This window comes from Uloborus diversus, chromosome 7, assembly GCF_026930045.1.
Source record: "Uloborus diversus isolate 005 chromosome 7, Udiv.v.3.1, whole genome shotgun sequence".
Taxonomy (NCBI): domain Eukaryota; kingdom Metazoa; phylum Arthropoda; class Arachnida; order Araneae; family Uloboridae; genus Uloborus; species Uloborus diversus.
This window is the reverse complement of record NC_072737.1, coordinates 80,461,832-80,484,307: the sequence shown is the minus strand read 5'-3', so window position 1 is coordinate 80,484,307 and position 22,476 is coordinate 80,461,832. Positions and strand designations below refer to the sequence as shown.

The 22,476-nt window shown below is 32.3% G+C and overlaps 1 protein-coding gene across 1 annotated transcript in view; it reads right to left on the bottom strand.

Annotated features, from left to right (window-relative positions):
• The window catches only part of LOC129226758 (protein capicua homolog), a 73,534-nt gene that overhangs the window by 36,871 nt on the left and 14,187 nt on the right, over positions 1-22,476 (bottom strand). Inside the window, exons 2-6 of the mRNA XM_054861388.1 lie at positions 19,410-19,454; positions 8,778-8,803; positions 8,681-8,736; positions 7,451-7,593; positions 4,878-5,069 (exon numbers count right to left, since the gene is read on the bottom strand). Of these exons, the coding sequence (XP_054717363.1) occupies positions 4,878-5,069; positions 7,451-7,593; positions 8,681-8,736; positions 8,778-8,803; positions 19,410-19,454 (462 nt within the window). The remainder of the gene's footprint in view (positions 1-4,877; positions 5,070-7,450; positions 7,594-8,680; positions 8,737-8,777; positions 8,804-19,409; positions 19,455-22,476) is intronic.

Sequence of the window (22,476 nt, the reverse complement as noted above, 5' to 3'; positions counted from 1 at the left end):
GAAGAGACTAAAATCCTTTTAAAACAGCTTCTCTAATAATTTTAATTACAAAGTCTGATTCATGACACCCCCTGCTTGCATTAGCTGTTACTATTAGAATAAACTGTTGGAACATATACTTATCAAAATGTTCAATGGCTTTTCTGTATAGCAGATCTTAATATGCAGATAACATAGTTGGGGTACCTATTCCCTGCTTCCCAAGTGTGATGGCACTCCTCAATTGTACCAAGCACCCCACTTCAAAAAAAAAAAAAAAAAAAAAAAAAAAAGAAGATACACTATTAGAGAGACTACAATCCAAAAAAACTAACTTCTCTAAAAATTTCAATGGTATAGTGTACCTCATGACCCTTCCCCCTACCCCCTCCTCCTACATGGGCACTGTTGCTATTATTTTAATAAATTGCTGGAGTATTTACTTATTGAGCAGTCTGACGCCTTTTTTCCTTATTGCAGAGATATAGCTAGGGCGTCCATCCTCCTCAAGTGCAATGGTGACTCCTCCCCCTTCCCCAGTTAATTTTACGATCCCCTACCAAAGAAATGCGACCAGTATAAAAGACTAAAATTCTTTCGAAATAACTTTTTTGAAAATTTCAGTGCAATAGATTGCCCTCATGAACCTCCGCCCAACCAAAGGTATCTCTGTTTTAGCTATTATTATTAGAGTACATTGCTGGAATATTTACTTCAAGATGTCCAATGGCTTTGCTCTATTTCAGATCAAAAAACACAGATGATATAGCTAGGAGTGCTATTCCACCTTAAAAGTGATAGCGCCCCCCCCCCCCTCCTCTCAAAAAATCTAAACCTCCTAATAAGAAGGCTAAAATTCTTTTGAAATAGCTTCTCTAAAAATTCTATGGTATAGCCTGCCTCGTAATCTCCCCCCCCCCCCTCGTCCATCATGTGGGCACATCTGCTGTAGCTATTATTATTTAAACAAATGACTAAAATATTAATTAACTTAGATGGTTGATGGCTGTTCTCTATTGTAGATGCTGTACTTACTGAATATGCATTGGATTTATATGCCCCGGTAAAATATTGAATCCACGGCCTAAATATGTCGATAAAGTGGAATCCACTTAATTGTACCACCAGTCAATGGAACCAGCCTCTTATTCTGACCAAATCTTGAAAAACTAAAACAAATCTCATTACACAAGCCTGATATTATTCGCTTTATTGGGACCAAAAAATCTAAAATCGGTCCAAGGATCATGATACCATTAGGAAAATAAATTTAAAACTGCCCGCTTGAAGTGAGTTTTAAGTGGGTCAACGAACTTCATAATTAGTGCAATAAATATTAGTAATGGATTTTTGTAGCTTTCAATTAAACCCAGCAGCATTTACAGAAAAAAAAAGGGTTAACGAAGCTCCCATTGAGGTGGCGGCACTGTTCCAACAGAGATCGAAATTTCAGAGAAATTTCAAATTTCTTCAGAATGGCTGATTAGTACTTTTTAGCAATTATTTTTTCAATCTCACACTTTTAGTTACTTATGGTTCTTGAACTGAATCAAAACTGACTAAAACAAGCCTGGATCTGGATACCTGCAGACTAGGGCTGGGAGATATACTGATATATCATCATATATCGATATATAACTATTATCACGGTAACGATATTTAGATTTCTATCTGTCCGATATATCGGTTGAAACAGAAATACGGGACATACTTACGGAGAAATTGAAATGACGACTCAGAAATACATAACTTTTTATAGTTCTGTATGATGGATGAGGGCTTGAAATTTCAAGAAATAAACTGCATTCTTCAATCAGTTATTTTATTTTTAATTATAGTACTAGGGAAAATTAACAACAGGGCCGAGGAAGGTCAAGGTGGACCCATTGTCAGATTGGTCTCCGGATCCCTTCCCCCTAAAAAGTTTTCAAGAGCAGGGCCCTTCTAAGGACCGCGCCCCTAGTTTCTGACAAGGCTGATATGGCCTCTTGTGGGGCTTGAACAATGAATGCGTGTTGGTTAAAAAAGCATCTTAATGCAACAATTAAAAATTAACCATGGGAGGTATCAACACGGTTCATAATTCTAATTAAACGTAAACCATTGATATTACGCTGAATAAAAAGTTTGCAAAATATACTGAACAGAAATGTTTGTATTAAAAAAGAAATGAAAAACGAAAAAAACCTAATGAGATTAAATAAAATACGCCGCCAGCTCAAACATTTCCATCCGAGCTGTCGGATCAAAAACACCGCAACTCATATCATAACTGAATGAAAATAGTAGCTTTATCTTTGATATTTTTTATGCCGATCATAACACAGTAATCCAATTCTAAAGCGTGATCTACGGCAACCCTGAAACTGAACTCTTCTTGCCAGACATTACTGTTAATGCGCGGACATAGTGTTTTTGTGAAAGTTGTATGCATTAACATTAATGCGCAAACATAGTGTTTTTTGTGAAAGTTGTACGCATTAACATTAATGCGATGACATAGTGTTTGTGAAAGTTGTACGCATTAACGAAGATGGAATTCAGTTCTACCATGAACGGGCTTATGTTCTTTGTGAAAGTTCTACGCAATTTCGGAAGAGTAACAAGTACCAAGTATGATTGAAAAAGCTGAGCATGTTGATTTATTGGATGGATTACCAATGGACATTTATTGGATGGTTTACCAAGATGGTTTACCTAAGACCGTCGGATAAAGATAAAAAGTAAGTACAATTTTAAAGCATTTTTTTTAATTTACTAATGTAACATAAATGAATAATATACATAATTCGTGGATTTTAAAAATTATGAAAAATTTTATTGAAATAAGAAAAGTCTTATAATTTATTTTAAAAAGCCAAAAAAAAAGAAGTTTACTGCATTAATTTTGATAATATTCAGATTTTTTTTCAAAAACTAAATAAATAAATAAACAAAATAAATAAATAAATAAATTTTTAAATTTTAATTTTTTCCCTTAAAAATATTTAAGTTACATATCAAATTGCAGTGCATTTATAACTGCATTCTTTAAAGATTTATTATTAGTATTTTACTTAATCTTGCTCAATTAAAAAGTAAAAAATCTTAAAGCAAAAGCTATTAAATGACTAAAAACAAACTATTTAAGACATCAATACGGAATATAGTTCATAGTACATTCAAATTATTGAAACTACTCAAATTGAAAGATTTAAACAAAATATTGAATTGAATATTTAAAACTTTTTCGTTGCGAAGCACTTTTGTCATGCATTGAGCTATACCATTGAGCACGTCCTCCTCCCCCCACCCCCTCCAGGAAAGTTTTGAATTAGAGAAATAATATTATATTTGGAAATATTTTTTGTTGTTTTTCGATCCTTTGCACCCCCTCCCCCCCAAGAATATATTGATATATCAAAAATATCGATATTTGGTGAGCGATATATCGCAGTATTAAAATTCTGATATTGCCCAGTCCTACCGCAGACCCCGCAGTGCAGGAAGGCTCACGTCGTTTTAAGGGGCCCAACTATAGTGCCTAGAAAGAGTAGTGTGCCAACCGCCGACGTTTTTCCCGCGAATCTTGAAGACAAACTTTCGGCAATCCGCTAGAGGGCCGTGCGGTTAGGGAGCACGCTACTTTTGACGGAGTTTACATTAGTTGATGAGGGATTTAGTTATAATTCGGTTTTGTGTTAATGTTGTTTTTTCGCATTTTGTAAAAAATAATGTGATTGAGAAACATAGCATGGTCCCTGGGTACAGTGCCATTTGCATTTTTCGCAGATCTGACTTCACTTTTCGTCCGTCGATCGGCACACTGCGCTTTCAAGGCTCTATAGCCCAACGACCCAAGAAATTGAAAAAAATACTAACACTAAGACTTATTAACATTATAAATATACATTGCTGGCTTTCTGGACAGGGGCCCTATAGAATTTTTGCAGGGTGGCCCTAAATTCATAGATCTGGGCCTGGACTAGAAGGAATAACTAAAATCGTATCGGGCTCAACACGTTGTTGAATGAGTGTAAAAATATTATTTTCTTTATTGCAGTTGGTACTGTTATCATAATGGCATTTAAATGTTTTGTGTGCAACATGTTCAGTCAAACTACACAAGTCCTATCCGTTTAACTGGACCAGCCGGTTGTTAGAACCAAAATGGTTCAGCCCCAGTGTGGTCCTATTAACCAAAATCGACTGTATATCAATATCTGGAAGAATGATATTTCGCAGTTTTAACATTCTAATAACACCCAGCTTTAATATTTGCAAAAATGTTGAAGTTACAAAAATTGAGCTGAATCCTCAATTGATAAATTCCTCCTAACATCAGATATTGTGGAATTTTGATTAACTTGAACTGTGTGTATTTATTTTCATCTTTTCTTCTCATGCTGCGAATTTCCCTCAAACATTTTAGAGGATAAGAACTGAGAAATTTAGAATCTAACATTCAAGTACAATTTTATTTATATTTTTAAATAGAAATAAACATTGTTAGATTCTGATAAATGTTTTACAGTTTAAAATTAGGATAAGACTAAATGCAGACAATAGATAGAAGGTCACCAGAAATCAATTTTCTGGGCTTTAACTGTGAACTTTTCTTTTTTAGTTTTTAAACGAATTCCTGAGTTATAATTACTTTGTATTTTTAAAAATCGGAAAAAATATGCATTAGATACTTTCCTTAAAACATTGTCAAAAGTTGTTAAAGCATTTCAAAAGTACATAATGGGTACATAAATTATTAATGCAATATTTTTAAAACATATACATAAAATAAGATGAGATTTCTGAACTATAAAAACAATAGAATATTTTGATATTTTAAAATTGCTTGCCTACAAGTTCAAAAATAAAAAAAATGTTAAAACACTAAAACTTATTTTCGGCCAAAACTTTACCTCATAGGCCAAATCATGATATTTCTGCTTTCTTTCTGGCTCCAATGCATACCACCATTCGCCCAAAATTTTGCTTACAGTTCGATTATCTTGGTTTGGGTGTCGCTGATGAACAAGAGCACGATGTCGTTTACTAAATATCATAAATGCATTCATTGGACGTCTTATATGATCCTTCTCTCGACTTACCGGCTAAAGAAAGAAAAGAGTGCAAATTATTTCAAGATAAATATTAAATGCATCAACAAACCAGGCAAACTGACTAATAAATACTTTCAAAACAGTTCTATCAATTTAACAACCCACATCATCTTACACTAGCGGCTCGAATTTTAACTTTTTGACATTTTGACTCTCATAAAAACAGAATTTTGCTTGAAAATTTTAAATTTATGTAATTTAATAAAAATAAAAATAAATTTCACTTATTTGTTTCCTAACAAAGCTTAGTTAGCATCGGAAATGAAAAAAATTCAGTTCGCATCTTGGAGGCAAAAAAGGTGCATTGTTCAAAATGAAAGCTAAAAACAGCAGTAAAAGAATTAGGGGCATGCCAATTAATCAGCAGCAATCGTAATTGGCCATAACCGGCTACTTTGCCAATTTATAATCGGCCAAATTTTGCTGCTTAATTGGTAGGGAAAATATTTTAAAATACTTTTGAAATCTTTAAGTATCCTTTGAACAAGAAACTAAGATGAATAGATTTATGAAAAATAATTGAATGTAATTTACTTCAACTTTTGAACATAACATGTAGCATGAAGAGTACTGCCTAAAATAAAAACAAACAATGCAAACATTTTTCATAAAAAAACTGAATGAAATATTGAAATTAAACCTCACAGCTGATGTTCATGTAACAGAATTATGAAAAATGATATCTAGGTAATTTTAAACTGTAATGCAAACACATGAGTACTTAAGGTTTGTCAGGATATAAACTATTTCTTGCTGATTCATATATATTCTCTTACACTAAATAATGCTGCACTTTATTTCATCATTTTACTTATCATTTGAATTTTTAAAATTGTTCTTTTTTTTTTTTTTTTTTTGAAAAAGGTTATCAATTTTTCAGACAAAAAAATGCCTCCATGATTGAATAGGCTTTTCTCTGCATGATAGATGTTTTTGAAATTTTGAAAAAATTAAGGACAAGCAACTAATCTTAAAGAAAAACTCTTTAATGTGAATCATAATATGCATAAGGGTCATTTTCTCTAAACTGCTAAATTCTTGTCCTTGCTCCAAAAATAACAAACTAACTAGTATAAAAATAAAACTGACGCTAGAATGCTTTAACAACATGTTTTTATGTTCGTAAAATAAGTTAAAACAAACACTCTATTATTATTATACATTTAAATAATTTTTTGACATGATAAATGTCATTCCCCTGTGTGTCCCTACCTCCACCTTAAAGCAAAATCAGCTCTAAAGATTCAGGAAGCCATGCATATTTGTACAGAAAATGTTGTTTAACCTCTTAAGAAGTGTTATGCAATGTTGTAAAATAGAAAAAAAAAAATTCTTCAAGGTTTGCATTATTTAAAAAAAAATAGTAAAAAATGTCCTTTGATTTTTTGTCATTCTCCTGTCGAGGAATGGAATGAATGTTTCTCACACCTGGTAATAGTTGTATTAACTCATAATTTAATCTTTGAATTCTGGTCTCATCATAGAAATAATCTTAATTAGTTCTTTTTGAATAAATATACGGTGTCGAGTATATTCGGGTGATATCAAGTTAAATCTTGATAAGTATTTTTAATGACTGTCATTACCCTGTCTTTGATAATTCAATTAATTTTGTAATAATCGCTCAATGAATGATTGACTCTTGTTTGTATAGAGTTCCCCCCCTTACTTTAAGTGACATTGATATTTGTTGTTTGCAGTTATGACAATATATAAGTTAACTTTAATTTTTGTCATTCCCCTGTCGTCCTTCCCCTGTAAAATGTAAGGGAAACAAATAACCACAATAACTACTTTTTGGACACCACGACATTGGATCTTTTTCAATTTCATAAAAGTAGTGTTTCCTTTTCCCACATAAATTATAATATCGTCAGTAAAACGCATTATTTCCTCTAAGTGTCATTCCCCTGTCACAGTGAATGCCATTCCTTGCCCTGTCCAAATTGCGCTGTTTAGGGAAAATGACCCATAAACCGATTACATTGTAGGGTTTGTAACCTAGACAATCAGATTCAATGGTACAGTAATTAACTGCCTTTGTATTTCCGTTGAATGAGGAACAAACAAAGGGGGAAAATTTGGAAGTTTATGAAAAAGTGATAACAATAAAAGAACTGAACTGAATACAATATCCAACTTTTTTTACACGTGTCAATATACAAGTGTTCTGAAACTTTAATTCTGATAACATTAAGGGAATGATAACATTAACTGTGATCACATAAAGCGGCGTCTATTGTGTAATGAAAAATTCCGCATTTACGCTATTAACTTAAAAAATACCTAGCACAATCATCCCTGAAACTTTGGATGTGAGTCATGGAGAATATTTTTTACATTACATATAAAAATGAATAATCATTACTTACCTTTTTAGGGCTTTTAAGTTCCTCTTTAGACAGAGCACTTAAGGATTGAGTGCGACGTTTATCAATGGATTCTATATTATCAAGAGGGACGTTGTCAGTTGTCACAAACACATCGTCATCTCCATCTTCAGGCTCTGGTGGGGCTAATGAATAAATGGTATATTATTTCAAGAAGCAAATCACGTCAAACTCAGATTACATGGACTGCTTGGACAACCATTTCTGTTATATTTGAATTTGCAGCTAAGTAAACAACAAGTCTGACAATGCTCAATCCAGATGTGCTAATAATATGTATCCTGGGAGCAGAAATGCGTCCCTAACGCAATCATCAACAGTGGTGTTCCTATAGGTTATACTCCATGTATGCTGCATACTCTCAAACATTTTTTAGAAATCTAGCGTATACCCTCAAGCTTGAAAATTTTCCATACTATGATATATTATGTATATGATTGCATACACATATTGTGCTGATTACTGGGAGTATTCCCTCAGAAAATTTGATGGGAACATCACTGATCATCAATAAACCAAAAAAAAAAAAAATGGTGCTGAACTAAACTTCAGTTTTTTGTCCATTGTAAGAGTCAATAATCTTAGGTTTGTTAAGCTAACATTGTTAGGCAACAGCTACTATTTATGCATATCAACTTAGTACACAAGTTTCTGAATGAAAGGGAAACTGTTATTCACACAAAAATACTTCAATTCCTTTGACTAAGAAAATATTGTAACGGATCCGGCGCGACTTCAAACTTTCTTGAAAGGACGACACAGTTCTTGATAAAAACACAGGAGCTTTATTTACACTATGTACGGAAGAAATCGTTAACAACTGCTAAATTAATCATCAGCAATTAAGCAAATATCACACCACACCGTAAACTCAACGGTTGCACACGTATTTACTTCCAAATACGAAAACAACACAGCGAAATGCCTCGCAATAAACAGAGCAAATACGCTCTCAGTTCGAATTCTCAATCGAAACTCTCCTTTTTATCACGCAGGACGCCTTTATAAACATCGAAGAAGTTTCCACAACATTCTTTCTGCTTCCGGAAATGCGTAGACCGTTATCAAATTTTATCAATGAAAAAAAAAGGAAATAGGGGGTCGTATACTTTAGCGGAATGAAAAGGGGTTGTATATTCATTACGGGAAACTATTTCCAGGTTACGTTACTACAATAATTACTATTTACAGAATTTGTAACAATATAATTACCTGGATCCTTAACTGGTGGTTCAGGAGGAGTTGGAGCTTCAGCAGATGCATTTGCACTAGAGTTTAAAAAAGGGACAAGAGAATGCCACGGAAATACTGGAATAGGCCTTGCATCACTCCAAGCTTCCAAAAAAGAAATATCAAAAATTAAGATCTAGATCTAAGTATAAAAGCACAATTTAAATAAGTAGGGTAAAAATTTGAAAACAAAAAATGTCAAAATATAAAAAACTAAAATGTACTAACAATAAAGTATAAATATAAGGATTGACATTGACAAAATTTTGACATGAAAATTCCTTGATTTCAACCTTTTATCGCTGTCCTCTAAACATACTTAAAAGTAATTTTTAGACAGACAATTTTTTATGAAATCTTTTTCCCTGAGATGATTACTATGAAAAATATTGAAAATTTCCTATTTAGGAGCAGTATTAGCTTGAATCAACTTGGATGCAACTGGATTGAAATTTTCGAGTGAGCGGGGCAACATAACGAGTGTGCAAGTCCTCTACAGCAGATTAAGAAATATAAGAATTAAAAATATATACGTAGTATATACTCGCGTATAAATCAAAAAATTTAGTACAAAAAATGAGGCTAAAAGTTTGGGGTTCAAATTATACACAGGGAAGAACAGAGTGGCAACAGAAACTGTGAAAAAAGTTCCCTGACTTTTCCCTGATTAAGTTCACCAAAGTTCCCTGATTTACGTTACCAATGATAATGGTTTCCTTTCTTCGCTCTTCTTGAAATCCATTGTATGTTTGTATAAATTACAGTATTTTAAACATTTTAAGTTGTGTAAAGTTGTTGAACTAAAGATATATTTTAAAAAGATGCTACATTTTTAACAAAATGGTAAAAAAAAAAACATACCAAGTCAATTTTTTTGGAAAAAAAAAACTACAAAACAGTATATTAACTTTTTCTACATAGAAAGATTATAGAAAATTTTTAAAAAAAATAAGACTTTACTTCCAGAAACCACTTAGCATAAGAATTTTAAGAAACTATTAAAATCTCTTAAAAACATAATGGTAGAACTAAAAAATTATTGAACTTATTTTGAACTAAATTTTCAAACAATATAATAATTGTTGCCAGAATAACAAGTAATAGTGAAAGAATAGAAGCAATGTAGTTATTCTGATATAACTAATTGACATGTTTATGCAAAACACATGAAACCTTTTGACATCCATTCATAGAGCTTTTCTCTAATCAAGAACATGGGTTTTAATGAATGAATACAGCATTTTAACAATAAAAAAATTAAGATATTTACTTAAGTACACAAGTTAACTCTATTTCAAATGATTTCAGTATTGAACGAAAAAAATCTTAGATTGCTTCTGTAACAAACAACTTTGAAATGCAAGAAAAAAAAAAGCAGTTAGTTAATTTCAAAGTATATGAAAGAATACAGCTTGGTTGTAAAATAAAAGAATCATTTATGTCTGAAGAAAAGAAAACCTCTATAATCTGCGGCGACAGCAAATAGTATAACGGCAAAAAATAAAGTTTTATTGAAAGTTCAATTTTAGCAAATAAATTAAAAACGCGAAGAAATAACTTTTAAGCTTTTATCAGTATTAATTCAAAAAATCAAAGATTTCTTCTTGAAATCGTGATTACAGTACGCTAATCACTTTGACACAAAGGAATATAGGCAAAGGAGCTAAGGCATTAATGAAGACTTCCTCTTTGCCTGTATGGTTGTTTATTTTACGTCGCATTGAAAGCGTGAAAGGAAATTGCAAGCTAGGTAAAATAAACAACCTAATAGACACAGAAGCAATCTTAGGAAGTTCATCCTGTGGTTAAGAAGTAAGATTCAATGCCTAGATGTTGGGGGAAAAAGATGCACAAATATGCGGCAGTGTATAATCGCACATCATTAATTTTACTTTTTTTTTTTTTTTTGAACATATAATTGGCGGAAAATCGTAGGTAATTAGGATACTTAATTTTGTAAAGCAAAAAAAAAAAAATTCTTCATAAAATCAATTTTCCCTGATTTTATATTTTTTTCAAAATTCCCTGATATTTCCCTGATCTCCTTAATCTGTCGCCACCCTGAAGAATTTCCGAAATTTTTTCCTAAACAATTCTTGAAAAAAAAAATCTTAAAAACGTGAACATTTTCGTGATTTTAGTCCAACCCTTTTAGGCGGATGCTACAGAAGTAAATACTTACACGGTCTGCTATAATTTTACATGTTCTGACTGTCAAATAAAGACTAAATAATTACAGTAAACGGCCGACTTCGTGAAAAGTGCTGGAATCGCCATATTCGCGAATTTTCCCGATAATCGCGAATTAATGCTCATTTCTTTTTTAAATAATGTTTTGTAGCTACAGCGCAGAATTTCATTGATATTTATTCAACATAAAAGCAACAAGCAAAAAAAATCGTAACAACGAAATCGAGCCCTTTACAAAAATCGCTATCGCAGAAGTAAACCTTTTTTGTACAAAAGAATAATAATTGGACGTTTTTTAACATAAAAATGTTCATTGCATTTCATTTTCCCCCTTTTTTTTAAACATCTATATTCAAAATTAGCGGCAAAATGTTCCCGAATTTTTTTTCTGAAAGTGGGGCACGACTTATACGCGGGTTTTCGATTTTTTCCGATTTTCCTCCAAAAAGTAGGGGGGGGGGGTCGACTTTTTCGCGAGATCAACTAATACGCGAGTATAAACTAATCACAAAGTTACTGATGATCAAGAGTGAGAATCACATAGTAAACTTACAATGCGAGTTTTACAAAAACGAATGCAATTGGATTACGATCGGCGTAAAAAATTGGATCTGACGCATAAAAAACTTAGATGCGTAAATTTTACGCCTAATCCCTAATTGTCTGCAAATCAAAAATGAATCCTTTTCAAAAATCGCTATCATAAAAACGAAACCTTTTCCCAAATGAGCATGAAAATTCTATTTTCCCTATCGTTTTTTAAACATTTTTAAAACACCGTTAATTTCCCCCAAACGAGGTAGAACGGCTCCGACTGTTCTTCGAACTTCCTCCTGAATCTTTACCTGCGAGAAATGCGGTCAATTACGAGAGAAAACAAAGTTCTGGCTCTTGTAAAACTTTTTTTTAATCACAAATCATGGATTTAAAAAAAATCCACAATTTGTGATTCAAAAATCACAAATGATGGTTGATAAACGCAACGAAGGCTAATTGAGGTGTTTTCCGCAACGCCTCAATTAGCCTTCTTTGTAAGAAAAGATAATCTCAAAAGGTCTGGATACGAAAGAAAAAAAACATTCAATAAATATGCATAGTGGGTTTCAAAAATTTATTAATTTTATGCATGAAACTACCCGTTTTCAGAAACTCGTTAAATGCCACTCAGACTCACTACAATAGTTGAGACAAAATGTTAAGTTGTGCTGAAGATATCATGAAACATAGGCTTGCCAGATTTCTTAAATGTTCAACCGGGACATCAGAAGTGCTAGGTATTCAGAAGGGTGCGCTTTCTTGGTCGGTTTTTAGATTATTATTTTAGTGGGTAGTTTCTTCTCAGTGCTATGAATAAATGGTTACTAACTATGACCCAACACCAGAGGTGAACCAAAACCCGTGAAACAAGCAAATAAATTTAACATTTTATTTATTACTTAAGTAATTAGAGACTATTTGAATGAGGAATAAAAATTTGAAATATATTTTCAAGCAATTTCAATAGGCCAGAACTTTTTAATCTTGTAAAAATCTTCACGAGCTAATCCAATATTATTTTTACGTTAATGTTACAAATGACAAATTAACTATCAGAATAATTCTTCAGTTTATTATTTTTAGACTTTTTTGGTCATATTTTATCAAATTTATCATTTTCCGCGACATGAAGTAAAACGGCCGTGACACCGGAGTTTTGTCTGAAATCCGGGACGCCTGGCAAGCCTAAAACACAAAATCAATTAGTTCATGTTATGCATTTCAATCATTTGAATTTGTTAATTAATTAATTAATCTTCTATATATATAAAAATGGACTTTGGTAAATTTGTTCCCTAAGATCTCAGAAACTACCCGGCAGATTTGGCTGAAACTTTCACCGTTTGTTCAGTTTGGTATTGGGAAGGTTTATAGACCAGTTCGAAAAAAATCCGATTGATAGTTCCTTTTTTATTCTAATTTGTCCAAATTTTCGCACAAATGCCCCAATATGGGGGTAGAAAAAAACGGGCACATATTAACATTATGTGTCTATCGAAAGCGCTAATTTTTCTGCTGAAGATAGCATCTGTTCGAAGTTTCTAAGTGGTATAAAAAACGAGTAATGAGCTTTTTTGTTCCCTGTTCGAAGGCTTTCATCAATCCAATTCATTATTTAGTGTATCATCTCAACTCCCAGTCGATAGCTAGAATTGTTGTATTGTTGAATATTTTTGTGTTTCGTCTGACTTTTTGAGGCTTTTCTCAAGTCAAATCTTAAAGTAACGTTTTTCCACAAGATTGGCTAAAAATAAATAGATTTGGCTGATCATTTTCCATTTAAATGGAACTTAAATGTAATTAATGGTTTTTTTATTATTATTTATGCCGATTGGACACTTACTCACTATCCGATCAATCAGCAGAAATATCGCGAAAATTTTTGCAGAAAGCTTCAGTAGCTGATGCATTTGGTAGTTTTTCCAACTGTCGCTGTTTTTGAAGCCAAAGGCTACGTAATAATGTCTCTCAGCTTACACCATGAAACAAAATATCGCCAATCGAAGAATCTTTTTTAAAAACTTTTTTTACTGTGTAAAATAATCCAGCAACTAAATAAGGCAAATCCATAAAGAGCAAAATAACTTCCATAAATTTTTATTTTTGCACAATTTCAAACAATCGCCAAATTTTACTACTTATTTTGGAAACATTTCGGTTGAAACCGTATAGCGCTATTTTATTTTGACCAAAAGTATCTCTGCATCTGGCGACAATATTTGTATAATAAAAATTAGTAAGAGGGGGAGTATTATCGAAGGTGTCCCAAAATGATTCTCGCAAATTTGGTAACATTTTAAACCGCACCAAGTGCCCACAATAATTGAAATTTCCCAAAAAAACTAAAGCAAGTGTAAGGGGAACACGGGCGGCTACATTTTTTAAAACAGTTCGTACATCAATAGCCATACAGAGAAGGTTTTAGATGTAAAAAAAGTACTAACAAATAAATCTTTTTAAACATGTAAAGTTTAATTTCATATTTCGGAAATTCTTCAAATTTGTATACGCTTAAACGTCGTGCTTTCGTTTCTAAATGAATACTATTTTGTTCTTTATACTTATTGCTATTTTAGTTTTATGAGTAAGGAAGAAGCTCGATTTTTAATCACGTCAAAAAGGTTTGTTTTAAATTCTTTCACTTAAAACAGAAAACAAGGGCAAGTAACGATTGTTTCTCATAACTATTACAGACCCGGGCAACGCCGGGTATTTTTTCTAGTATTCAATAGATGAATATAGCAGTTGAAAATATTTTTATTTTTTGATACGTGGAACAAAGAAAGATAGATATCAAATATGGCACAGCCTCTTTTTGACCAATCCATGAGCCATTTTTTACCACGGAAAGATAAATGATCAGCCATTTGAAAAATCGGCCAATTGAAAACCTGACAATCGTTGATAAAGTAACAGCATAAAAAATTTCGTACCGCGTTTTTTTAATTCCTAGTTCACAAATATATTTGTACTTTTAAGCCTCTAACAGAAACAAAGAAAAATGAAATAGCGCTTAGTACTCATTTCTTAACAGGTTCTCTTCACCAAAACAAAAAGAAACCGCAGATTAACCTTGAGGCAATTTTGTTTTCATCCGTCGATCTGGAATCGACTATTCCCAGCAACATATACGTCAAATGATTACTCATCGGATATTTAGAAAAATGCTACTCTTAGATAACTACAGAGTGTGCATACAACTTCTTAATAAAACTATTTTTGATTCCGTTTTTGCGAATCATTTGAACTTCCTATTATTTCTAAAAATCAACTTGGGCCAGTTTTCTAAAAAAAATAAAACAAACATAATACTATCGAGCAGGATTCGTAATTTTTCTTTTTTTTTAATCGAAGTTTTTAAAAATTTAATCAGATTTTTTGAAACAGAAATGAATTGTTCAGATGTTAATTATGTCACATTTATACACTTCAGACGCACCAAATATTCGGTTCAGCCGAATATTTCAATAGTCAGCAACCGAATAGTAAGTAAATTAAAATGTTGATAATTGGTTAAAAAATATATATTTTTGTACATTGAATGAAAGTTACAACTAAGTACCACAGTACAAATTAACTGAAAATGTTACTTTTTAATTTTATCACATTCAAAGTAATCTTAATGCAAGAGAAAACACTCAGATGTTGCTTTGAATTTTGTTACTTTCCATTTTTCTCGGCACATTACATTAGCCCACTATTACAAACTCATTTAAATATCACAGTAATCAGTCACAAAAATCATAATGATAAGTAAAGTAATAAATATTTAAAGTTTTTTTTTTCTTTTTTTTCTACTTCACTTTCACCTTAATTTTTTAATATAAAATAGGTATGTGGTAAAAATAAAAATAAAAAAAACACTTGGATACTAAATTCTGCAGTGCTTGAATTTCTTAAGTATATGAAACATGATTGTTTGAAAACAAACTTAATTAAAGTTAATCATTGCATTCAAAGTTTAATAATCCTTTGCACTTAAAGAAAAAAAAATAATCTGGCAAAATGGAATTTAATTCCTCAATTTTAATGATGATACAAGTTATCAATTACCAAAAATTTTAACATAGCAGAAAATCACTTGAAATTTTTTTAAATCTGTATTGGTATTTTAAGCAACTTGGGTTTGTATTAGTATGAAAGGTAAATACAAGGTTCTTGTCATGATCATTAGTTATCAAATCATGCATCAATAAAGTATTCATCCATTTATGGAGAATTTCAGTTAAATACAAACCTAATTAACCATAGCTTTTGCTTTCAGAGTTATTTGCTATGGACTGATAACTTTACTTTAGGTAATAAGTTCATAGTCCCCCCCCCCCCCAATATGAATAAAGTGTGGAATATGCCACTTATTCGGACCAAATCTTAAGGAACCAAAACAAATCACATTACGCAAGTCTAATATTATTAACTTGGGACCAAAAATATGCTTGTTTATTTCTGAGAATAAACTGGATCCTTTTGATCTTTGGCTTCCTGGGTTCTTTGGATTTTTTTTTGGAAGGAAATTTTGAAAATTTCGGGGTATTTTCACACATTGAAGGAAATGTAAATTTGTTTTTTGATTTTCACTTTTTCCATCATGATTTTGATTTTTAATGCTTTTTGCTGACCAATGCAAATTACTTAACTTATTTTTTCTAAAAATTTTATATGCGAAAAAACATGATAGCTACCTCTGCCATTATAATTCAATTGCATGAATAGAAAATTTTTACTGGTTTGCAACTAAATATTTAAATAATTGATTTGAATACTTTATTTTTCTCACAGTATACTAATTCAAGACAAGCCATACATAATAATACATCAGATATGAGCAAATATTGGTTACAGACTTCATTTCAGACAACACAAAAAAGGAGGGGAGCGATAAGCACATTTGCAACTTTTACTCAATTTTACTTAAGGCTTCTTAAGTAAGCTTGTTGTTCAGAACATACAAGAATTTTCAGCACTTATACCTGAAAAATCTTAAATAATCATTTTTCAAGTATAATGTGAATGTTAACTAGTATGTTGTGGCCATCTTTCTTCTATATCTTTCTTGTGAATTCTGATCAATCCCTATGCTTGAAGAGAATGCAATATTCCCAGCACCAAAAAAAAAACTTGACGACCGTCCAAATTCCTGAATTCCGGCAAAAGCAAAGCAAAGATCGACTTGAAAGTTATTTTAAAAGCCTTGCTTGAATTAATTAGATGTTTTATTCATTAACAAACATAAAATGGCAACAGTTATTAATTTAAAATCATTGCGATAACATTTCCGATTATTTCCCAAAAATTAAAATCACGTGAAATAAGCAGACGACAGTATTACAATTTATCTTTCTTATTGTTGCATTTATAAAGCTATTTTTATTTACACAAAAAAAAATCAGCCCCCCATGGAGCAATTGGAGCTAAAATTGAAACAACGCCTATTTACAAATAGATTCACATTTATTCCAAATTTCATCCAGAACGTAGCATAACTTCTTGAGATATGGCACTCACAATGAAAAAAAAGAACATTTGATTGCGCCACCCCCCTTTTCAGCTTTTGACACCAAAATAAAATCAGCTATTATACCCTCTAGGGGCTACTTGTCAATAAATTTTTCTTTGATTCCGTTCATTATTTCTTGAGATACAGCAGTCACAATCGACGACAAAAAACGTTCTATAGCTCAACCCCCGTTTGAGTTATTGACACCAAAATTGAATCAGCACCTGTTCCTGTTAATGGCAACATATGGATCAAATTTTGTTTGATTCCGTCAGTTACTTCCTGGGGAATAGCAAGCACAAGTAACTCAAAAAACGACCCCTTGGAGGAATTCGCGCCAAAAACCAATGGGCACAAGTTCACATAGGGGCACATATGTGTACCAAATTTCGTTCAATTTCATGTGGTAGTTTTTGCTGTATAGCGGCCACAAAAAACTGGTCACACACAGACGTGACACACACACATACACACAGACAGACATTTTCCAAAAATTGTTGAAATGGACTCAGCACACCTTAAAACGTTCGAATCCGTCAAAATTCGAAATTCGAAAATTTGCACGAATCCAATACTTTTTTCTATATATTAGATATAGAAGAAAGTAAAAATCAAATAGTTTTTTTACTTTCCAATTTCTCAATGTTTCTCTAAGTTCCAGGTTTATTAACTTCACTCAAAATCTGAGAATTTTTTGCATCTCTAGTGAAGAGCACTTTGATGTAAGTAACCATTTTGCATTATGTAGGGATAGTAAAATGGAAACAGTCCCCCCCCCCCCTCTCTCTCTATACTAAAATATTATAAAAAATACACTAAAAATAATAGTCACTTAAAGCGGCAAGGTCACAACTCAGAAATCCTGCATCAATAGTGTTGAAATTAACTTTGTTTTAAGGAACATTCATGAAATTCCTCTTATAAATATTTTCTCTCTTTTCTTATTTTTCTTAGTTTTATTGGTACATTGTCGGGAGTAGATTAAATATTTTAACCCAAGTTTTTGTAAGTTTAATTACTAAACCTCCTTTTATTTGTACCTCCCCCCCCCCCCCCTTTGTCTTTGTTGCATGTCACACTACTTTTTGAGACAAATTTTCAGAAAAAGGGGTCAAAAAAGACGTTTTTGCTTTTTCAAGAAGTTTTTTGCTAGTAACATAGTTGAAGCAAAAAATTCTTAACTTTGACAATTTTTATGGTATTACAGTAAAATCTCTCTATCGGGGACACTAACGGGACAAATTCTTTTGTCCCCAATAGAGAGGTCTCCACAAGATAGGGGTTTAATAATGTTATTTGCATTGGAACTGGGGAATTGAAAATTGACCACATAAGAGGGGTGTATGCCTTTGAGGGGTGTCCGTTAAGAGGAGTTTTACTGTATAAAGATTTTTTCATTAGAATGTTCACAATAACTTGCAGAATGAGGAAAAAATGTATTTGACAAAATATCTATTGACTGGTGCAGTTAATATTATCTCAAACTTGGATTTCTTAAATTTTTTGAAGAAAAAACATGAAATTTTGAAAAAAATATTTAAAATAAAAGGCATTGCGGTAACCAAAAAAAAATTTTATTTTACAAATGTTCCTTAAAGTATAAATCAAAAAGTCCCAAAAGAAAACTGACTACCAAATGGCACGACCTTGAGGGTCACGGATTTGGACAAAATTCTATATACTATAGGTTATTTCCAATTAGATATGAGCTCAGGTATTGCGGTTTGACTACATAGGCCCTAGTTTGACTGCAATGGGCGTCCAAAGTTGATAATTTGGACCCAGAAATGCAATGGAGTTACCTTTAAAATTACCATTTTTATCGCCTTTTTCTACTATTGTACTGCAGTATAAGCCGTTTGCATGCTTGCCTTTAAATTAATGGGGTTGTTTCCTTCAGTCAAAAGTACTACTTTTAGTCACAGAAATTGATAGAACAAGCAAAAAAAAAATAACGTGGATCCAGAAAATTCTTTAATTTTCCCAACAGTTATTTTTTAATTATTTTTTTAAATGTCCGATTTTGCAAACAAGGTATGGTCTTGATGACATCAACTAATGCAATTTGGCGCATTTTGTACGGAGTTGCGTTTCCATGTTATGATAATCAAGAAGCGAATTAAACTTGCGCTCTATGCTTGCTATCAACCATATCGTTTCCAATACACGTGAGTAAAGATGCGAATTAAATATTTTGCTCTGTGAATGGCAACACAGAAAGGCATTTCATCGTTTGTGATGTCATCGGCAAAAAATATAAACAATGAAAGCGCAACAATTTAAGTAATTTTTTTAAAATATTAAACTTAAAAAAATATTTAAAAAATGGTTAGATCCTATGTTTTTAAGCATGTTCTTTCAGAAAAAAATACTTTTAAAATTTTGGAAACGACCCCATTACATTAAATACTAATTTTTAATAAACGGTTCTCAAATTCAAATTGGCTACTACTTTTAATTTCACTAACTTGAATGCCAAAATAACATAGTTACGGGATATTTATCGTTTGCAAATGAAACTATTATTTTCGTTTTAGGTTGATCGTCTGCTAGTAAAAAGTATTTTTCGTTTGCTTATAAAAACATTTACTTTAACTGGATATTTATCGTCTGCAATCAAAGGTATCCCACATTGATAAACAAAAAATGGGAGAAGAGATAAAGCTATGATTTGTTGCACATGGCACACAAAAGTACAAAAATACAAGTTCGTTTCGACTTTTCAAATAACTTAGATAATGCCCATAAATAAATACGTGTTCTCCCTTATACTTAATTTCCTAAGAAAAGATGCCAAAGGTTTTGGGAGATCGAACATAGTGTGGAATTCTGAAATTCCAGTGGAAACGCCATTGCATTTCTGGGGCCTAACTAGCAAATTTGGACCCTTGAGGGCAGAGACACTAGGACCTATGCAGTCAAACCGCTTTTTACCTGTGCTCATATCTAGAGGGAATGGACCTATAGCTAGAATTTTGTCCAAATCCGTGACCCTCAAGGTCATGCCGTTGGTCGTGAGTATTTTTTTTTTTGGCTCCCATTACTACAATATCATAAAATACATACTAAACCAAACCCAGCGGCATGACAGCCCATGGGGGGCCAAGGCCTACTGTGCCCATCTCAGTCTTCTTGAACAAGGGCTCTGGAGTGCCAGGCAGATGTTCGGGTTAGGCGGTCAGCCTAATGTGGAACCCCCAGGGTTTAGTTCCCAATTATGCTTGGTATTCATTTTATCGACCCACTGAAGGAATGAGCAGCTGATTCGACCATACCCGACCCAGGGATAGAACCTGAGCTTGCAACGTGAAAGCGTGAAGCGCTCCCACTGAACTACTGGAACTGGGCTTCTAAAATAGTACATACTATATTACACAAAATAAGATTATTTTAACGACACATTAGTTCATAATTCAATTTTAATAAAGTTACAAAAAAAGAATTAACATAAAATTGGAAAAAAAAATCCCTGAATCATGATTTACACTACACATTATAAACTTGATGAAGGTACATTTTATACCCGTGAAATATTAATAGGCCCATGGGCGTATCGAGAGGGGTTCCGAAGTTCGAATCTTGTAATGACACAAATTTAGGCCCTCTTTGAAGGTACAGGCGGGATGGAGCGTGTTTACTAGTTCTCCTCCGGAAATTTTTCGAAATCGAAGTCTTAACAATGCAGTTTTAAGCTATTGTTGGGGGACCTAACTGAGTAGGCTTAGTTTTAAAGACTAATTTCGCGTATAGTTAAATTGTTTAATTCAGGATTCGGTGGGTTGTCAGTTACGTTATGGTAGTTGTTTATAGGAGGCCCTGACTTCAAAAGGTTATTAAAAATTAAGAGATCGTATATAATTAGTTAGGTATTTAAAATAATTCATCGTATAGTAATTTAAATCAGTGTTTATTTTATAATTCGGTGTTTAGTTTAGTTGATTTTTGTACTGGAATTGTAAAATAAATTTCATTTCTATGTTTGGCTGGGAAATAGAATGTAAGTGCAATCAGTTATTTTTTGCTTTTTAGTTCCTGGGTATTTTTTGAAGGCGTTTTTTTTATTTAAAAGTAATTTTTGATTAAAAAAAAAGTCACCATAGTCGCTTAAAATCAGAAAAGTCGCAAAAGTCGCCTTTTTATTCGCCAGTGGCAATCCTACAATCAACCCTTCCCCTCAGTGTTTATCCTCATACATACAGTGGCTCCCAAAAGTGTTTGTACACCTTGAAATTTTGTGAATGCAAAACTGAATTCGAATATGAAGTCAATTTTTTTCCCCATCATTCCTATGCCATTCTTAATAATAGTTTTTTTTTCAAAATATTGCCTGATTTTATATTTGAAATTTGTCAAAAAACGAAGAGACAGCGAAATAATATACCACAAAATTCAACACACACTGAAATATTTTAGAATAAATTCGTGATTAAAATTATCGCATGCAAAAACTGCGGTGCCGATAATCTGCAGAAACTGCGGTGGGGAAAACTGTAGAAACTGCAGATTTTTTACAAATATCTTCCAACTCCAGATGGAATTTTGCAGAAATTCTGCAAATTTCTTTAAATTAGGAGAAAACCTAAAATTCTCGCAAATTACAATAATCAGGGTTGCCACAAAAGTTCAAGAATTTAGTTTCCTGACATTTCCAGGTTTTCCAGTCGCTTTTAGAAAAATTTCCAGGTTAATAAATGCTGAGTTACATCATTAAACACCAATACAACATAGGGTAACACCCCCAGTAATTGGCAGGTCTCCAGTGATTGGCACTTCTAACAAAAATGTCCTAAAGTAAGATTCATAACCAATCTTTTGAAAGTAGAAGGCTATATATTAACAGAATGTACATTTACTTTAAAGATTATAACTTCAATTCATGTTACTAAATGGTAGCAGTGCATAGGAAAGAGAAACAATTGTGGCTTGTGTCAAATCAGCCATTTTTGTTGCAAATGCTTCTTCTCTGGCTTAAGGAAAGCATGCACATCAATCCATTAAAATCTGACTTAAAATTTATTTTAAATTGTGATCGTCAAAAGTTTTATTTAGATGAAAGATGTTACGTAGAAGTAAATTTTTGTCTCTTTTTCGGTTTTTGAAGAAATGATGGATGCCATTTAGTAGTGCTTCAGTTTTGATAATCCCCAGTAATTGGCACATGTACTTAAAGTCTCTAATGTGTTGTGCAATGTGTCAATAGTTTGATTTCTGATACTTTGGCAGCAAAAATATTATATGGGTTCTACTATTGATTTGAATCCTCCAGAATCTACTGTTAAAATTTAAAAAAAAAACAATAAAAAACAAATATGTTGGCCATCACTGTCGGATATTGCGACTGTAGAGAATTGTTCTATTTTTTATGGTCCCTTTGAATCATAGGTTTAATGTTCCTTTTTATGTGAAAACAGCTATAATTCTTAAAATCTAAACTGCATGCCGACTGATGAAACAGCAATAATTTCGATATTTTTTTTCATGTAACATTCCAAATTCTTATTTCTCTAAAATACGTGTTTAACGTCACGATGTGTGATTAAATATTAATTTATGT